This window comes from Triturus cristatus, chromosome 10 (assembly GCF_964204655.1).
Source record: "Triturus cristatus chromosome 10, aTriCri1.1, whole genome shotgun sequence".
Classification (NCBI taxonomy): domain Eukaryota; kingdom Metazoa; phylum Chordata; class Amphibia; order Caudata; family Salamandridae; genus Triturus; species Triturus cristatus.
The window spans coordinates 241,934,291-241,953,520 of NC_140593.1; the positions used below are offsets into that span (position 1 = coordinate 241,934,291).

The 19,230-nt window shown below is 42.4% G+C and overlaps 1 protein-coding gene across 4 annotated transcripts in view; it reads right to left on the reverse strand.

Moving 5' to 3' along the window:
* Positions 1 to 3,857: 3,857 nt before the first annotated feature.
* ICA1 (islet cell autoantigen 1) overlaps positions 3,858 to 19,230 on the reverse strand; it is a 369,010-nt gene continuing 353,637 nt past the window's right edge. For all 4 annotated transcript variants that reach the window (XM_085630894.1, XM_085630896.1, XM_085630893.1 and 1 more), the window contains one exon: positions 3,858 to 4,655. In XM_085630894.1, the coding sequence (XP_085487020.1) occupies positions 4,534 to 4,655 (122 nt within the window). In that variant the 3' untranslated portion in view covers positions 3,858 to 4,533. The remainder of the gene's footprint in view (positions 4,656 to 19,230) is intronic.

The window sequence follows — 19,230 nt, forward strand, 5'->3', positions numbered from 1 at the left end:
GGGCACCCATGATGCCCACCACACTGTGCATGCATGGATCGGAGGGACAGATGGGCACACCTGTGACCGATTCAAAGGGGTCTGGGTGCAACGGCACCCCAGAGTCTAATTCAGACAGCCGTTTCGTCTCGCGATACAGCTGACCGAACCGTGCATCGTACTCGCTTGGTCGGAATCCGGCTCCATTGCGCTGCACGATTCGTCTGCAAACGTGTCTGTCTGACAGGATTGCGTTCCGGAAACGATTTGGCCGATACAGACGAGATCTACGCATCGTACTTGGTCGTTCGGAGCGGGTGACTACTCGGTCAGAAACGTAGGCAGCTAATCGAATGTGCACGTGCCGGTACCAGTCAGGAGGCTTTCCAAATGAGATTGTAATTTGGCCCTTAGTTGCAAAAAGGGGTATAGTTATCAGTGAGGAACCCACGGGCAGATATTGTATCCACCAGAAAAAGCGTTACCAAAGTTAAGGAGCTTGTTCTTCTAATGGCTACATCTGCCTGCGGATTCCTCACCGTTCGGCTGTCGGAGGAGGGTGCCGGCCTGCCTGCACCAAAAAATCCTGAAACAGAACGAGCAAAATGGCCAGCCCTCCTCACTTCCGAATCAAAGCAATAGGGAGGCCCAAGTTGCCGCATTGCAGATGTCAACCACACTTATACCTCTAGCCCGGAGAAGAAGACTTAGCTCTGATAGAATGAGCATAAATAGCTTCAGGGCGCTCCCTCTTGGCCAAGGCGTAGTAGATCTTAATTTACAGGATTATCCACCTAGACAGCATTCTTTTGTGGACAGCCTTGCCCTTCATCTTGCCCACGTATCCTACAAAGAGTTGGTCATCAGCCTGAAGTCCTTGGTTCTGTCCAAGTAGAAGCTCATCGCCATCTTGGGATCCATGCGATGAAGTATATCCTCCTCCTTAGAAAGTTGAGGGGAGGATTCTATCTAGGTAAAATGATGGACTGCCCCAAGTGGAAAGTAGTGACCACCTTAGGCAGGAAAGCAGCTCTGGTTCTAAGAACTATCTTATCCGCATGAAAAGATGTAAAAGGAGGCCTGGACGAAAAGCCTGCAATACACTCACCCTCCTAGCGGATGCGATTGCCACTAAAAATATAGTTTTAAATGCAAGAAACCTTAAGGGACAACTATGCAAAAGTTCACAGGGCAAACTCATCAAAAATGTGAGAACCAAATTCAAATCCCACTGAGGCATAATAAAGGGAGTGAAAGGAAACCTATTATGAGATTCATTAAGAGTCTCACTAACTATAGGAGATTTAAACAATGAGGGTTGATTCAGAAAACGAAGAAAAGCCTACAAGGCAGATATGCAGATAAGTAACCTTTAACAGTTGCCACTGTGCAACCCTGTTGTGTCAGGGCGAGAGAAATTTTGGAAACATCAGATAAATGGGTATTTAAGTGATCAATTGATTTCTCTCCACACCATTTCACAAATCTAGCCCACCTACCAGCATAGACAGATTTGGTGGAGTGCCTTCTGGCCGATAAAATGATGTCCACCACATTCAGTGGGAGAAAGAAAGAACTCGGGTTGCTCCGTTTAATCGCCAGGCATGAAGGCACAGGCTCTGGAGGTGGTGGTGGTGTAGAACCTGCCCCCGAGAGGAGGTCTGCCGGGAGAGGGAGACAGAGCGGAGGGTGCAATGAGAGGTAAAGGAGGTGTGTGTACCACACCCTTTGCGACCAATCCAGAGCGATCAATATGACTTGGGCACGGTCTTGGCGAAACTTCCTCAGAACTCGAGGAATCAAGGGTACGTGGGGGGGGGGGGATGCCTAAAGAAGCTGTGAGCCCCAATGTAACTGAAATGCGTCCCCCCCAACGCTCCCGAAGTCGGATACTGGAGACTGCAGAACGACAGACAGTGTACGTTCTAGTGAGCGGCAAACAGGTCCAACTGAGGAAACCCCCACATCTTGAAAATGTGAAGAACCACCTCTGGATGGAGATGCCACTTGTGATTTGCCAAATATTGCCTACTGAGACTATCTGCACGCAGATTCAGCACTCCAGCCAAGAAATTTGCGATCACACAAATCTGACTGTCCTGAGCCCAGGACCAGAGTCTCAGAGCCTCTTTGCAGAGAGATACGACCCTATTCCTCTCGGTTTGTTGATGTACCACATCGCAGTAGTGTTGTCTGTTAAGACCTGAACCGACTGACCGCAAAGGGAAGGAAGGAAGGCCGGCCTTGTGAGCCAAACCTATAGCCTGCAATTCACAAAAATTGATATGAACCAATCTTTCTTCTGGAGACCAAAGACCTTTGACCTCCATATCCCCCATATGAGCTCCCCACCCTGGAGTGGAGCCATTCCTTATCACTGTGGTCACTGGAGAAGGAGGGTGAAAGGACTTCCTTTGAGACAGGTTGCCTGGAACACTCCACCACTGCAGATCCACTGCAGTCTCTCTGGAGATTTTGACCACCTCCTCAAGATCTCTGTTGTGTTGAAACCACTGACTGCAAGGCACCAATCAAGGGCCCTCATATGCCAGCGTGCATGGTTGACCAGCAGAATGCAGGAAGCAAACAGACTGGGCAGGCGCAAGACCGTCAGGACTGGAAAAGACACTATTCTGGAAAAGTGGAATCATAGCCTGGATGTCTTAAACCCGCTGTGGAGGCAGGAAGGCACGACTCACAGTAGTGTCCAGTACTGACCCAATGAACAGGTTGCACTGAGAGGGTACCAGGTGAGATTTGGGTACATTTATTAAAAAACCCAAGCTGAACAACAGCTGTGTTGTTACCTGCATATGATGCAGCACTAGCTCTGGCTACATTACTTTGAGCAGCCAGTTGTCCAGATAGGGAAACGCAGGAATCCCAGACCTTCTAAGATGTGCTGCCACCACCGCCATCACCTTTGTGAAGACCCGAAGTGCGGAACTAAGGCCGAACAGAAGGACCGCAAACTGGTGATGTTGAGAACCTACCGTAAACTACGCATCCTGTAAATCGAGGAGAAGAACCTGTGCCAGGGTCACCATTTTAAACCTCTCCTGTTTGACGTAAAAATTCAAAATCCTGAGGTGAAGAATTGGTCGTAAACAACAGTCCTTTTTGGGAATCGGGAAGTACCAAGAGTAACACCGCTAACCTCTTTCCTGCTCTGGAACTATCTTGTTGCACCCTTTTGCAGCAAAGCCAGTACTTCCTGCTGGAGAAAGCAGAAGATGCTTTCCTGAGCAAAGGCCCCGACGGGGTGGGAAAGGAGGGGGAAACTCCCGGAAGGGTAGGGCATGCCCACTTTCTACAATGATTAAAACCCAGAGGTCTATAGTGACAGCCCTCCAATGAGGTAGAAAATAGGCCACCATCCTCCCTCGGAAGTACACAGGCACTCACCATTCATATCAATGGAGCAGAGGAGGAGTATTTTTTTCCTCCTAAGGATGGCTACTCTTAGCATCTTATACTTATTGCAAACAGAAAAGAAGCTAACAAAGAAGGGGGGTAGGGGTGAATTACCAGTAACTTGCAGGCAGAACCTTCTTACCTGCAAGGGTCCCTTTCAAACTCAATACTGGTGCTTTCAATGAGACTCTGCGATGTCTTTTGTGTTGATAAGTCACTTCTACTCTACTTTTCCTATGTCAAACAAATCCAAATGAATTCAGAAAACCATGAAACAAAAGAAATCAATATTTTAAAAGAAGGGAAAAGATTCCCCACATAAATCACTGGAAAGGTGTGCAAAAGGAACATTAAATCACATCATACTCCACAGTTAAAAGAACAAATCATGGAGGAGAAACGTGAAAATTTAAACATCAAACTATGTTCAAACAAGGTACAATTTAGATAGTTGCAGAAAACAATTTGTTAAAATCTTTTATTAAAGACTTACGACAGCACGAAATGAAAAATGAAAAAATGCTTTTCAGGTGCAACTTGAGACAGAAGATGATTTTAAATACGAGACATTTGTCATGAACGTGTAAATTCTTAAAAGATGAAATATCAGTACAATTTTGGTCTCATTTAGTGCAATTAAAGTTTGCTCACAGGTGACACTACTGGGATTATTAATTTATAGCCACTTCTAAAGACAAATCATTTTACATTTAAATCGTAGCATTAACTGTTCACGGTTTGATTTTTATTTGAAAGCAGTTATTTAAGATAAAGGTCACATACTTAGCTTGCCTCAAAACCGCAAAGTGATGATTGAAGAATTGCAATACTACAAAAAATAAATTCAATATTTTCTCTTCTTTCACATCAGCTGTGACACCACATGAAAATCTTATTCCAGCATTTATAAGGATATTGTGAGGACTCAAACTGTAGCTTTTTCATTATCCACTGTAGGAAAGGTCCCCAATTTGATAAGATTGCAGTTATTAATACATTAATGGCTTAACCCTAGAGGTTTAATGCTATGGCACATACTTCATTTAAGCACACATGCAAAATTGCTGAATTCAACAAATATATTAAAAAAAATACGAGGATGCCAGGTGAAGGATTGATTTCTCGTTACGAGATGGTTACTCAAGCATTGAGCTTTTCATGTTCTCTATCAGTTTTCCCAACAGCATCAGGGTTGGATAAAGGGTCCAAGTCAGCAAAGAGGTTAAACCATGGCGTCAGGTCCTTTGGATTTTTTGCAGCCTCTGCAAAGAACAAAACAGAGTTGTTGACTTTACCAGTTTGTCCGTAGAATGTTTTGGAAACAATACTAGAAAGCATGAATGTGCTTCAAATGGTAATAAACATGTTCCAAAGGCAAAACTCCAAAACTTGAGAAGTGTCAAAATAAAAAAAAGTTTAGTACCAAGGCAACTCTCGTTTAATCACCAGCTATTTTCGCATTGCCAAATACGTCCAGCCAGTGTATGCCTCAGTTTCAGGTGAAACTAAAGTTAACAAAAAAGGTTAAATTACAAGTCCTGGAGCGGAGCCGGAGTAGCAGGAGCACAACGGTAAAACTATACACTACAGTTATGGACAAAGGGTTACTTCAGCCAGCAACATGTTTCTGTCTTATGCAGCTAAGACCCACCCATTCCCAACACGAGACTGGATCTCCACACAAATACATGTATGTTAGTGTAAGAAAGTGGATTAATAATTGAGGAGGATGGGAGTCTACTACAAAGAATATGCCCACAAATTTGTTAGGCAAAAACTCAGTTTCAATAATTAACATGGGCTCAACCCCCTGGTAGCTATAGCACAGAACAGACAGGCTTAATGTGGAACAATGTTTATTTAGCAGTAACAAAACAGTAAAACTGTCTAAACACAACACAAAGAAAATCCCACTACCAATTTATAACGAGCATTTGCAATGCAATCGGTCTCGCCTTTGGGACCTTATATGTATTTAGCTATGCAGCACATTAGCCTGGGTGCTGAAACATCTACTGTTCGTTAACATGGAGGATATGTAAGCACCAAACTGCGTGACACACCAGATATGGGAACACATGGAGAGAAATATTGCCTTTCATCGGGAAATGGTATAGCCCAAAGCTCTGTTTTCATATAAAATCAGGGCCTTCATTGGTCATATCACTGAAAATACAAGATTTGAAAAAAATATTGTCTATGGGTGCTCTTGGAAGACAATTTCTAGGTACTTGAATCTAGAGACCGCTAAAGTGATTCTGGTATTTTTCTGACCTCTACTGGTCGTTGTCTATCAAGACAGTTAAATAGAGGCAGTTGAACAAAAACAAAAGTCCCTAAGAGGAAGCATACAAGTCCTAGGGCTGATCTCGAGAGCCAACAAAGGACATACACATAAGTATATAATGAAGTATATACAAGAGGTCTTGAATGCTCAACCTAAAAATGGAGACAGATGTAATGAGTAAAAGGACACCAAAATGACAAAAGCACAAAAAGGCAAGATCAATTTATTTAAAAAGAAAAGCGCCAATCAGCTGTCACGACTCATGGTTGACTGGGACATAGATGCAATTTCAGGTCAACTGAAATAGTCCAAAAGTCAAATACACTAAGCGAGTTTACCTTCCAGCTTAGTTGCTTAAATGGAAGTACAAATCTACCAGTAGGGCAAAGTTGTATGGCTGTATCTGCCAAAATCCTCTCTAAGATGGATAGCTGATGGATGGGGTCTGGCTGAAGTCATTGGTTTGGGAGGGAGAAGTGCCAAGCGGGAGAAATTCAAATTTCTGGGCCACTGAAGTCCTTGCTCTAGGCAGATACTGGTCATGAATTTGCCTAGTCTATCTATTTACCATCAGACTTCGTTTTTTGTATGGAATCCAAACTCCTCTGGTGGGGCAAGTCTGAAGCTGTATCTGACAAGGTGCCTTTGAAATTGGACACCTCTGCTGCAAGGTCCTGCCGACGCTTCTGAGGTCTTGGAAGTCCAAAAATTAGCTACGTTCCAAATTTTGAGAGAGACGCGTGGGAGCTCTGGTATAACTTCCCAGATGAGCCACCCGTCACTGACGTCCTCAGGACAATGATAGAGATGGCATGGGGAAGGCGATTCGTTTCCCATTTGTATAGAGCACTAAGAGAGGACCTCCCGAGTGAACCGTTGAGCCTCAAACAGAAATGGGAGGCACTAATGGAAGAGCCCCTGACGGAGGCTGAATGGTGAAAGATGCACGTAGGGGTGCACAAGGTTAGTGCAAACGCTTGCTTCAAATTACTACAACGTTATACATCAGGTGTACTTAACCCAGCGCACACTACATATATATACCCCAATCGGGTGGATTGTTGCCCTTGGTGTAATACACAAGGGGCGGACTTCATCCACATGATCTGGCACCGTCCCACGCTGCAGACCTATTGGGAAAGAGTTTTAGTAAATTTGGGGGAGGCCACAGGGTGGACCATCTCACAGGAAATCAAGGTAGTATTGCTGGGCCTGTTACCCGCACCCAAAAATAAAAAGCTGAGCAGATGCTTTGTAAACCTGGGACTGGTGCTGGCCAAGAGACGTATTGTAATTGCTTGGATGCAGCCACGCCCTCGGAAATACGTAGACTGGCTATAGGATACCAATGAGTGGGCGACAGCCGAACTGGTCCGGATGAGATTTGTGAGGAATGACGAAAAGGCTGAGGAAGACAGATTAGCTTGGGCATCCATGATAACAGACCACACAACAAAACAATGTTGGGGACATCAACCAGTAAGTCGTCCCAAGTGGAAGTCAGGACAGACATGCACCACCACCCGAATAACAGTTATGACAGAGCTACTGGTAATCATAGTAAGCGGATTTGAGTCACCTGGAAGGAAGGGGGGGTGTTCACTGTTTGATGTTTCCTCTTTATCTCCATAAATTGTAGCGCAACATGTTGGCAATATACAAAGAGATATTATACAATGTCCTACGATTTCGCCAGCTGAACTTATATGGACATGAAACATTGCTTTGTATTAGCTGGAGCACGGCATTCGTTCAATACTATATACTGTGAATATAAGTCATGATGTGGTGCATAGACACAATTTTAAATATATGCCGATATGTGGTAGTCCTCCTTGAGCAGCACTCGAGGAGACGACGGAGGTTACCAGCCTCAGTCACGGGTATGAACAGCTTTGAAGTAGCAGGTTGGTTAAGGCAGCCTTTCATAATGCCTAACGCGTTTCGCTGTGTAGCTTCTTCGGAGGCTTTTTACCAAAGGAAGTGCAGTGGTGCAATTTTAAATATATATATATATATATATATATATATAATATATATATAATATATATATATATATATATATATATATATAATATTTTTTCCCACAAAACGACCCACTTCAGGAATCGTGGGCGCTCTTGGGCGGTGCGTTCAAGGTACGGCAGGGTCAAGCCGTTATTAATTCGTCTTCATTTTCCCTTTCAGGACACCCTCGCGCACTCACGGAAGAAAGGCTGCTTTGCCAAAATATATTTCTCAGTTCCTTTATTCACAGCATGCCAGTTACAAAAAAGGACTCTACGCGTTTCAGTCTCTACGGAGACCTTGTTCACGAGACTAGCAGTTACTCAAAGGCTGAAGGATTTTTAAACTCACATCTAAAAAAATTAATAACATCACTTCCTTAAAGGTGCAGCTAAGCATTCTGGTAACTGTAGTGTATAACCTAAGATGTTGATCGAATAACATTAACTTTATCAGTTGAAATCATGATCGACAATTACATAAATCATATCAGTTGTACTGTGAATTCACAAAATAATTTCTCGGACCCACCATTAATTTAAAGTGTTAAATTGCACGTTTTCTTATTCAACAACTAGTTATCGATTAAGACTGTGGAACTAACGGGGCTGCCATTTTATCTCATCCAACAGTAATTCATTGTTTGAACTAGAAGAAGTGTAACTTCTGATGTTAACATTTTGAGTATTATATCTGACACAGCCAATAAATTAAGAACTGTATGGAGCCCTCCGGTGGGCTTATGTGCTTGAGAGGGTCCCCTTGATCTTAATGTGTAAATCACTCATTATTTTAGTACACTGTATTCGATGGGTTACATGATTTGCCAACAAAAAGATTGATACCACAATGAGCTGCCACCATGTTCACACGTGACTCTACAAAACCGATAAGTTCAATACAAATTAACCATTAATAGAAACCTTATGTGCGGGAGATAAATAGTACTGTCCTTATATATATACACAAGACCTCATTTTTTTGTGTGTATATACAGTTTATGAGCAGTTCACAGGTGGTAATTGAGTTCTTCGTCTTGATTTAATCCATGTGGGGTCAGAGTTCTGAAGTTCAAAATGTGCTTTGACTCTTTTTGCCTGAGAATTTTCTCTTGATCTCCTCCTCTCGGATGTATTCCCACGGCTTCTACCGCATAAAATTTGAGATCTTTCCATTTTTCATTGTGCTTCCGTTCCATGTGTTTGGCCACGGCATTACTTCTGTCGGTGTTAATTGTAGCCCGTACATGTTCCAAAATGCGTTTCTTTAGTTCGCACTTGGTGCTTCCTATATATTTCAAAGAACAGGGGCATTCGATGATATATATGACAAATTGACTTTTACAATTGATCAATTGTTGAATCTTCCACATGCGTTTGTTAGCCATCATCACTTCTTTCATATTCTGGGCAATAGCACAAACCTTACAACACGTACATTTAAAGAAACCCTTAGGTTTGAGCCAAGTTTCTTGTTTCTTTTGATCTTTGAAGTGGCTGTGAACCAATTGATCCCTTAGATTTTTTGTCCGTCTGTACGTGATGTTGGGATGGTCACCCACAATGCTAGAGGTTGTTGGATCCATACATAGGATGTGCCAATTCCTACGTAAAATTTTCATCAATTGTAGATTTTCTGTAGAGTGGGTCGTTATGAACCTTATCTGGTTATCCTCCTTTGTTTCAATTTGTTTGTCTTTTAGCAGATCTGTTCTGTTGATGGCCACTGTGCGTTCCAAGGAAGCCTGAATGGTTTTAGAGCTGTAGTTTCTTTTTTTAAATCTTGTTTTAGCTTGGTTACGATGTTTTAACCATTCCTCTTCACTAGAGCATATCCTTTTGATCCTGAGAAATTCCCCATAGGGGATATTTTTTATCAAACTTTTTTAGTGAAAGGACTCAGCATGTAAAACTGCATTTGTCGCAGTAACTTTGCGGTGTAAAGTTGTGTGCACTGTGTTATCCATAATATAGATTTCAGTGTCCAAAAACACCACTCTTTCATTGCTGATGTTGTACATGAATTTCAGATTGAATTCAGAATTGTTCAATACCTCAAAATATTCAGCGAATTCTTTCTCTGTTCCTTCCCAGATTATCAACAAGTCGTCTATATATCTAAACCAAGCTATGGTTTTGTTTACATAGACATCATTTTCATTTCTCCAAGCCCAGGTCTTTTCCCATAAGCCCATGGTCAGGCAAGCATACGATGGACTAAATGAAAATCCCATTGCCGTGCCTTTAATTTGGCGGAAGATCTCCTCGCCAAACATGAATGTATTTTGCTCAAGGCACATCTGTATCATTTGCAATAGCATCCTGTTATGATCCGAAAATTGGATATTTCTTTCTGCCAGAAAGTATTTGCATGCTTTCAATCCAATGTCATTCTGGATGTTGGAATACAGCGATATGACGTCCATTGTTATTAACTTGTATGTAGCTTGCCATGGGGTATCCTGTAGGTGTCTCAACAGGTCACCTGTGTCTTGTAGATAGGAAGTCAAGCTTTTGACATATGGTAGTAAGAATACATATAGAAAACTGGCCATAGGTTCAAGTAGGGCCCCTTTCACTGAGATTATAGGCCTTCCCGGGGGCTGAGTTGGATTTTTATGTATTTTTGGGAGAAAGTATAACCTGTAATACTCCTGAGGCGGAAGCCGGGAGGTCTGTTCCTACTGTATTTTAAAAGCTTTGTTTTCTGTTGTGATTTTATACGAGCACTTGCACCCTGAGCACCAACTGACCTGCCAGCTGCTGGGAAGGCGGGAAGCTCAGCTCAGCTGCTCCAAGCGTTGCTGCAGGGAGGTAACGGGCTGACGCCTCGCGCGCCCGATACCGCAGACACGCCCACTCTCAAGGCCACGCCTACTTGAGACCACGCCCCCTTTCCCGGCCATATATTCACGCTGAATGACAAGCGCGCCATAACCTGTAATACTCCTGAGGCGGAAGCCGGGAGGTCTGTTCCTACTGTATTTTAAAAGCTTTGTTTTCTGTTGTGATTTTATACGAGCACTTGCACCCTGAGCACCAACTGACCCGCCAGCTGCTGGGAAGGCGGGAAGCTCAGCTCAGCTGCTCCAAGGGTTGCTGCAGGGAGGTAACGCGCTGACGCCTCGCGCGCCCGATACCGCAGACACGCCCACTCTCAAGGCCACGCCTACTTGAGACCACGCCCCCTTTCCCGGCCATATATTCACGCTGAATGACAAGCGCGCCATAACCTGTAATATTCCTGAGGCGGAAGCCGGGAGGTCTGTTCCTACTGTATTTTAAAAGCTTTGTTTTCTGTTGTGATTTTATACAAGCACTTGCACCCTGAGCACCAACTGACCTGCCAGCTGCTGGGAAGGCGGGAAGCTCAGCTCAGCTGCTCCAAGCGTTGCTGCAGGGAGGTAACGCGCTGACGCCTCGCGCGCCCGATACCGCAGACACGCCCACTCTTAAGGCCACGCCTCCCCGCCCTTTATAAATGTGCCCTTTCCGGACGCGCAGCGGGCGAGCGCAGCAGGCGCGCCGGCGTCGCGCCGAAGTCGAGCCTAAGTCAAGCCCGTCTGCGCCCGTCCGAGCCAGGACAGAGCCCAGGGCCATACCCACTGCCCAAAAGGATAGAGGAATCATTCATAGGAAATACACTGCACAGGAAATCTTGTCGCTAAAATGTGCCGCAACATGCCCACCAATAGATCTGCAGATAGAAGGTAAGCAATGTCCCTGCTGCCCTCTTAAATTCGATTTCACCACAGTAAATAACACAAATAAAATTGCCAAAAATAACAATATAGAGAAAACTAAAAAGTGTATTATCAAGGCAGGGCTAATAAACGCCAGATCAATGATAAAACACAACACCCACATCGCCTATTTGATCGAAAACCAAGAAGTCGATGTATTGTTTGTAACGGAAACATGGGCAGATGAAGCATCCGACGCCGACCTCTCATTAGCAATACCCGAAAAATACTCATTTTATAGAGTTGATAGAAAAATGAAACGGGGAGGAGGGTTAGCGATTATAGCTAAAGAAAGCCTCAGGATTAAGAGCTCAGAAAAAGGTAGCCACCCTGACTGCGAAATCATGACATTTCAAATTATGGCTACAAACAAGTATACCTTCAATGGGCTACTAATATATAGACCACCAAATGCCAAAAAAACGCTCATTGAACTATTAAGTCCCTTCCTTGAATCTTGTGTAATGAACCAGGACTATACAATATTGGGAGACTTCAATTTGCATTTGGAGAAAACCACAGACCCTAGAATCAACACCTTTAAACAGGCAATGGCTAACTTTGATCTAGAACAAAAAGTCCATTCAGATACACATGTAGCTGGACATACACTTGATGGTATTTTTACATCCTGCCAAAAATTAACAGAGGTTGAAGTCCACCCGATCGCATGGTCAGATCATAAATTAGTATCCTTTCAGCTAGAGACTATAGAGGACTTGGGAAATCCAACTAAAAATCCCAAGAAAGTCACTTATCCTGATTGGTCAAAAATAGACCCGCAAGTAGTAATAGAGGCAATGAACTCCTCATTTCCAATGCTAGAAAGTGACAGCAATATAGCATGCACGCAATTCAATAATTGGCTAAAAACAGCCACCCAGAGTTCCGTACCACAGAAACGAGCGTCTTTCAAAAGGAAGTCACCTTCACAGCCCTGGTATTCGGAAGCTTTAAAAACACAAAAACAGACCTGCAGAAGAGCAGAGAAAAAGTGGAGATCGCAATAGGACTCCAAATTAAAGGTAGACTATAAAAATGAACTGGCCACATATAAAAATATGATAATCGCAGAAAAAAGCAAATTCTTTGTACACAAAATAAATGAATCCAAGAATTCGAGCAAAGATTTGTTTGCAGTAGTCAAAAAACTTGCCAAAATCGAAAATAATAATCCAGAAGATATCTCATCCGACTTCTGCAATACTTTAGGCCATTTCTTCGTAAATAAAGTGTCCTCAGTATATGAACTATTTAAAAACAATCAGATAGACCATATAACCCAAAACCCCACAAACAACTCGAAACTAGACTATCAACCCAGCGGCACCCTATCTTTTTACTGGTCCTTACCTACAGTGGAACAAATTATTAAGGAAATAACGACAACTAATTCAGGCAGTCCTTCAGATCCATGTCCACCGAAGATATGGCAAATATTTTCAAAACAAATAGGACCAGTACTTCACAAATTGTTTGAAGTAATTCTGAATACCAGCATATTTCCAAATGACTGGAAAACTATCTCAATCAAGCCATTACTGAAAAAACCTCATCTGGACAGTGAAGTCCACAGCAATTACAGACCCATAGCTAGGATTCCTTTCGCCGCAAAAGTGCTGGAGAAACTGCTGAACAAACAACTCTCAAGGTACTTACTGGACAACAATTGGCTCGACCACTCTCAATTCGGTTTCCGTGAAGGACATGGAACAGAAACAGCCCTCCTCACGGCCACTGAGGAACTTAGAAGTATACTAGACAAGGGGGAAAAGGCCGCCTTGGTGTTATTGGATCTCTCGGCGGCCTTCGACACGGTTAGCCACGAGATACTAATAAAACGCATTAGAGAAGTCTGAGCTAGCGACCACGCGTGCAGTCTCATCTTATCCTACCTCATGGACAGAAAATTCACAGTTGAATTAGGAGAAGCAAAGTCAGACTCCTTTAAAGTACCATGCGGTGTCCCACAGGGCTCATCATTGAGCCCAACACTTTTTAATTTATATGTGGCCCCCCTTGCTGAAGTAATAAGAGAAAATGGCTTTACACCAATATCCTATGCCGACGATACACAGATTGTCATCTCCATAGGCAAAGACAATAAAGTAACAGCCAAAAAATTCCAATTATGCATGCTAAAAGTTAGTCAATGGATGCAACAAAATTGCCTCAAACTCAACGGAGAAAAGAGTGAGGTATTAATTCTGGGAGGCAATGCTGATATCTGGTCCCCAGAGTGGTGGTCTCCTGAACTGGGAACCAGACCAGAACCCTCAGAGAAAGCCAAAAACTTGGGATTCATGATAGATACCAAATTAACTTATGAAGCCCAAGTAAACAAACTAGCCTCGTCTTTCTGGCTGATATTAAAAATAAGAAAAATACTCCCATATCTGCCTCAAGACACACGTAGAACGGTAGTGACAGCCCTTGCACTGTCTCGACTGGACTACGGTAACGCATTATATGCGGGAGCCAGAATAAAAATTATAGAAAAAATGCAGCGACTCCAGAATGCAGCGGCACGACTGATACTGGAAATTCCAAAGTTCCAGCCTATTAGCCACAAACTAGGTTCACTCCATTGGCTACCTGTGGCTAAAAGAATCAAGTTCAAATCACTGTGCTTAACCTACAAGGCACTGCAGGGCAAAGGCCCCCACTTCCTGAAAACACACCTGAAACACTACCAACCTTCAAGGCTTCTTAGATCTAGTCAAAAGAAACTGATAGCAATACCCAAGTTTATACGATCAAACTGGGGAGGAAGAAGTTTCCTCGTCCACACAGCACGGACATGGAACTTATTACCGTTTGATGTAAAAAACAGCCCAACTCTGGAGATATTTAGAAAGAAAATCAAGACTTGGCTTTTCACCGCATAAAATACACTAATGCCAGACCTGCACCGGAACCGGACAATTCCTAGCGCCAAGACACCCACGGGTATTCGTGCGCTTTATAAATAGACAAATCAAATCAAATCAAATCAAATCAAATCAAATGTAGCCATTTTTGGATGTTCCATTTTGAGGTATTTTACTTCATCCTCGTCCAGTAAGTTTTGTTTACACCAGCCATCCAGTTTGATATCTAGTTCCTCCTTCCAGTTTTTCATGGGGTTTGATGTTAATTCCTCATAATATTCTTTATTTCTCAGTTGTAGATATGCTTCTTTGATGTAAGCCTCCTTTTCCAGGATGATGACGTTTCCTCTCTTGTCCGCCATTTTTATTTCAATTGAGTCATCGTTTTTTAATTCAAACAATGCATTGCGCTCATCATGTGAGAGATTGTCTTGTTTCTTTGAGTGATTTAGTTGGTAAAGATCTGATCTTTTATAACACACTCGTGGAATAGATCAATTTTATTCCCTTGTGGCAATTGTGGATAGAATTTTGATTGTGACTTCTTATAACTGCATCCAGCTCCCAACTGATTGCAGTAAGATCTTAATTCACCTGCCTCATGTTCTGGATTTTTATCCAATTCCATAAGAGTAACAAAGTGATCTGCATCTTGTGCCAGCAGTTCCATTTCCGGTGTTGCAGTGATTTTGCGATATTTGGCCATTTTGGGATTTTCGGCAAATAACTTTGCTAATTTGATTTTTCGAATAAATTTATATAAATCTATTCTGGTTTCTGCTAGGTCAATGCCAGTAGTGGGACAAAAATTTAAGCCACGTCGGAGAAGTTTCATTTCCGTTTCCGTGAGAGTCTTTTTTGAGAGGTTAATTACTTGTAGCTCCTGAGCTTCATTTGCGATACTTTCTTCCAGATTTACTAATTCCATTTTTGTCGCATGCTTCTCGTCATCGTTGCCACTCGAGTTGTACCGGGATTTTGATTTGTGTTGCCGCTTGCCTCTTCTTGTGGGTTTGTGCGGGCATTTCCACGTCCCCTTCCTCGGCTGTTTGTTTGTGGCGCCCCATGCTCTTCTCCCAGTTTTTTTGTTGTAATGCCAACCTCATTTCTCCTAAAAAAGAGCATTTTGATCTTACATCACTTTGATCCCCTTCCAAATCGCTCGCATCCGTGGATGTCAAGGAGGATAGACTGCTGGTATTTGTTGCTGTATCTAATTTGTCTTGATGTTTAAAACTGTCATATTTCCTTGCATATGTAAAGATACGGCCTTCTGAATAGTCCTCTTTGTCCCGCTGGAACTTGGACTGTTTCCTCACTCGTACAGTTTCCTCATGCTTTTCTATGTAGTGTACCAATTCCTCTTTAAATTTCACTGATTCAGGATTCATTTCCACAGTTGCCAACTCTTTTTCCATTTCTCTTAGTTGTGTAGTGGTTTTCTCCAAGGCTATTTGGATGTGTTTCACTAAAATTTCCATTAGCCCCAGTGAGGATTTTAGGATGTGTTCCCCCCCCTTCATTAAGTAGTTTGTTGCTAGTGTCAGAATGGTTCGGCATCAGGCCAATACGAAGCCCGCGTGGTACTCTTAACTTCCAAGTGTTTCTTTAAGGATGCCACTTCCCACCACTTATTTATTTCCTTTTTAGACAATTTTTCCCACGTTCGCAGTTTATTTTTGACATCAGATTTGCGTGAACTGCTAGATGATCCATCTCCTGTATTCGCTGTTATTTCTTGATCAAAAAATGTGTCAATAAGGGCGTTTCTATTAGCCTCACTTTTATCCATATTTAACTGGCAGTCAATCGTTAATGCTGATAATTTCAGGCTCATGCACTCTTCTGTGTTTTCATTTTATTTCTTCCGTCTCATGCATACACAAACCTGCTTCTTTAGTAGAGAGAAAACAGTTCCCCGAGTTCTTTAACTCGTATATTTTCAAAGGAGGTATGCATTTGCGAGACCAACCGGCTTAATGATCCCGAGCGGGATACAATTTTTCACAAAGTCAATGAAAGCGTTGCTCGCTTACCGCTTGGAGCTTCCCCCGAGTTTCACGCTTCCCTCCGGACTCGCGTCTCCCGTCTCTTTGCTTCCCTCCTGTTCCTCGCGATAATGCTTCGCAACCAGTGAAGTGTGTTCCAATTGCCGGCGTTCACCCGATTCCAATTTAGTTTTCCACGAAACGACCCACTTCAGGAATCCTGGTTGCGTATGTTTACATATGCAAGGAAATATGACCGTTTTAAACATCAAGACAAATTAGATACAGCAACAAATACCAGCAGTCTATCCTCCTTGACATCAACGGATGCGAGCGATTTGGAAGGGGATCAAAGTGATGTAAGATCAAAATGCTCTTTTTTAGGAGAAATGAGGTTGGCATTACAACAAAAAAACTGGGAGAAGAGCATGGGGGCGCCACAAACAAACAGCCGAGGAAGGCGACGTGGAAATGCCCGCAGAAACCCACAAGAAGAGGCAAGCGGCAACACAAATCAAAATCCCGGTACAACTCGAGTGGAAACGATGACGAGAAGCATGTGACAAAAATGGAATTAGTAAATCTGGAAGACAGTATCGCAAATGAATCTCAGGAGCTACAAGTAATTAACCTCTCAAAAAAGACTCTCACGGAAACGGAAATGAAACTTCTCCGACGTGGCTTAAATTTTTGTCCTACTACTGGCATTGACCTAGCAGAAACCAGAATAGATTTATATAAATTTATTCGAAAAATCAAATTAGCAAAGTTATTTGCCGAAAATCCCAAAATGGCCAAATATCGCAAAATCACTGCAACACCGGAAATGGAACTGCTGGCACAAGATGCAGATCACTTTGTTACTCTTATGGAATTGGATACAAATCCAGAACATGAGGCAGGTGAATTAAGATCTTACTGCAATCAGTTGGGAGCTGGATGCAGTTATAAGAAGTCACAATCAAAATTCTATCCACAATTGCCACAAGGGAATAAAATTGATCTATTCCACGAGTGTGTTATAAAAGATCTTTACCAACTAAATCACTCAAAGAAACAAGACAATCTCTCACATGATGAGCGCAATGCATTGTTTGAATTAAAAAACGATGACTCAATTGAAATAAAAATGGCGGACAAGGGAGGAAACGTCATCATCCTGGAAAAGGAGGCTTACATCAAAGAAGCATATCTACAACTGATAAATAAAGAATATTATGAGAAATTAACATCAAACCCCACGAAAAAATGGAAGGAGGAACTAGATATCAAACTGGATGCCTGGTATAAACAAAACTTACTGGACGAGGATGAAGTAAAATACCTCAAAATGGAACATCCAAAAATGGCTACTATATACTTTCTCCCAAAAATACATAAAAATCCAACTCAGCCCCCGGGAAGGCCTATAATCTCAGTGAAAGGGGCCCTACTTGAACCTATGGCCAGTTTTCTAGATGTATTCTTACTACCATATGTCATAAGCTTGACTTCCTATCTACAAGACACAGGTGACCTGTTGAGACACCTACAGGATACCCCATGGCAAGCTACATACAAGTTAATAACAATGGACGTCATATCGCTGTATTCCAACATCCAGAATGACATTGGATTGAAAGCATGCAAATACTTTCTGGCAGAAAGAAATATCCAATTTTCGGATCATAACAGGATGCTATTGCAAATGATACAGATGTGCCTTGAGCAAAATACATTCATGTTTGGCGAGGAGATCTTCCGCCAAATTAAAGGCACGGCAATGGGATTTTCATTTAGTCCATCGTATGCTTGCCTGACCATGGGCTTATGGGAAAAGACCTGGGCTTGGAGAAATGAAAATGATGTCTATGTAAACAAAACCATAGCTTGGTTTAGATATATAGACGACTTGTTGATAATCTGGGAAGGAACAGAGAAAGAATTCGCTGAATATTTTGAGGTATTGAACAATTCTGAATTCAATCTGAAATTCGTGTACAACATCAGCAATGAAAGAGTGGTGTTTTTGGACACTGAAATCTATATTATGGATAACAGTGCACACAACTTTACACCGCAAAGTTACTGCGACAAATGCAGTTTTACATGCTGAGTCCTTTCACTAAAAAAGTTTGATAAAAAATATCCCCTATGGGGAATTTCTCAGGATCAAAAAGATATGCTCTAGTGAAGAGGAATGGTTAAAACATCGTAACCAAGCTAAAACAAGATTTTAAAAAAGAAACTACAGCTCTAAAACCATTCAGGCTTCCTTGGAACGCACAGTGGCCATCAACAGAACAGATCTGCTAAAAGACAAACAAATTGAAACAAAGGAGGATAACCAGATAAGGGTCATAACGACCCACTCTACAGAAAATCTACAATTGATGAAAATTTTACGTAGGAATTGGCACATCCTATGTATGGATCCAACAACCTCTAGCATTGTGGGCGACCATCCCAACATCACGTACAGACGGACAAACAATCTAAGGGATCAATTGGTTCACAGCCACTTCAAAGATCAAAAGAAACAAGAAACTTGGCTCAAACCTAAGGGTTTCTTTAAATGTACGTGTTGTAAGGTTTGTGCTATTGCCCAGAATATGAAAGAAGTGATTAAGGCTAACAAACGCATGTGGAAGATTCAACAATTGATCAATTGTAAAAGTCAATTTGTCATATATATCATCAAATGCCCCTGTTCTTTGAAATATATAGGAAGCACCAAGTGCGAACTAAAGAAACGCATTTTGGAACATGTACGGGCTACAATTAACACCGACAGAAGTAATGCTGTGGCCAAACGCATGGAACGGAAGCACAATGGAAAATGGAAAGATCTCGAATTTTATGCGGTAGAAGCCGTGGGAATACATCCGAGAGGAGGAGATCGAGAGAAAATTCTCAGGCAAAAGGAGTCAAAGCACATTTTGAACTTCAGAACTCTGACCCCAC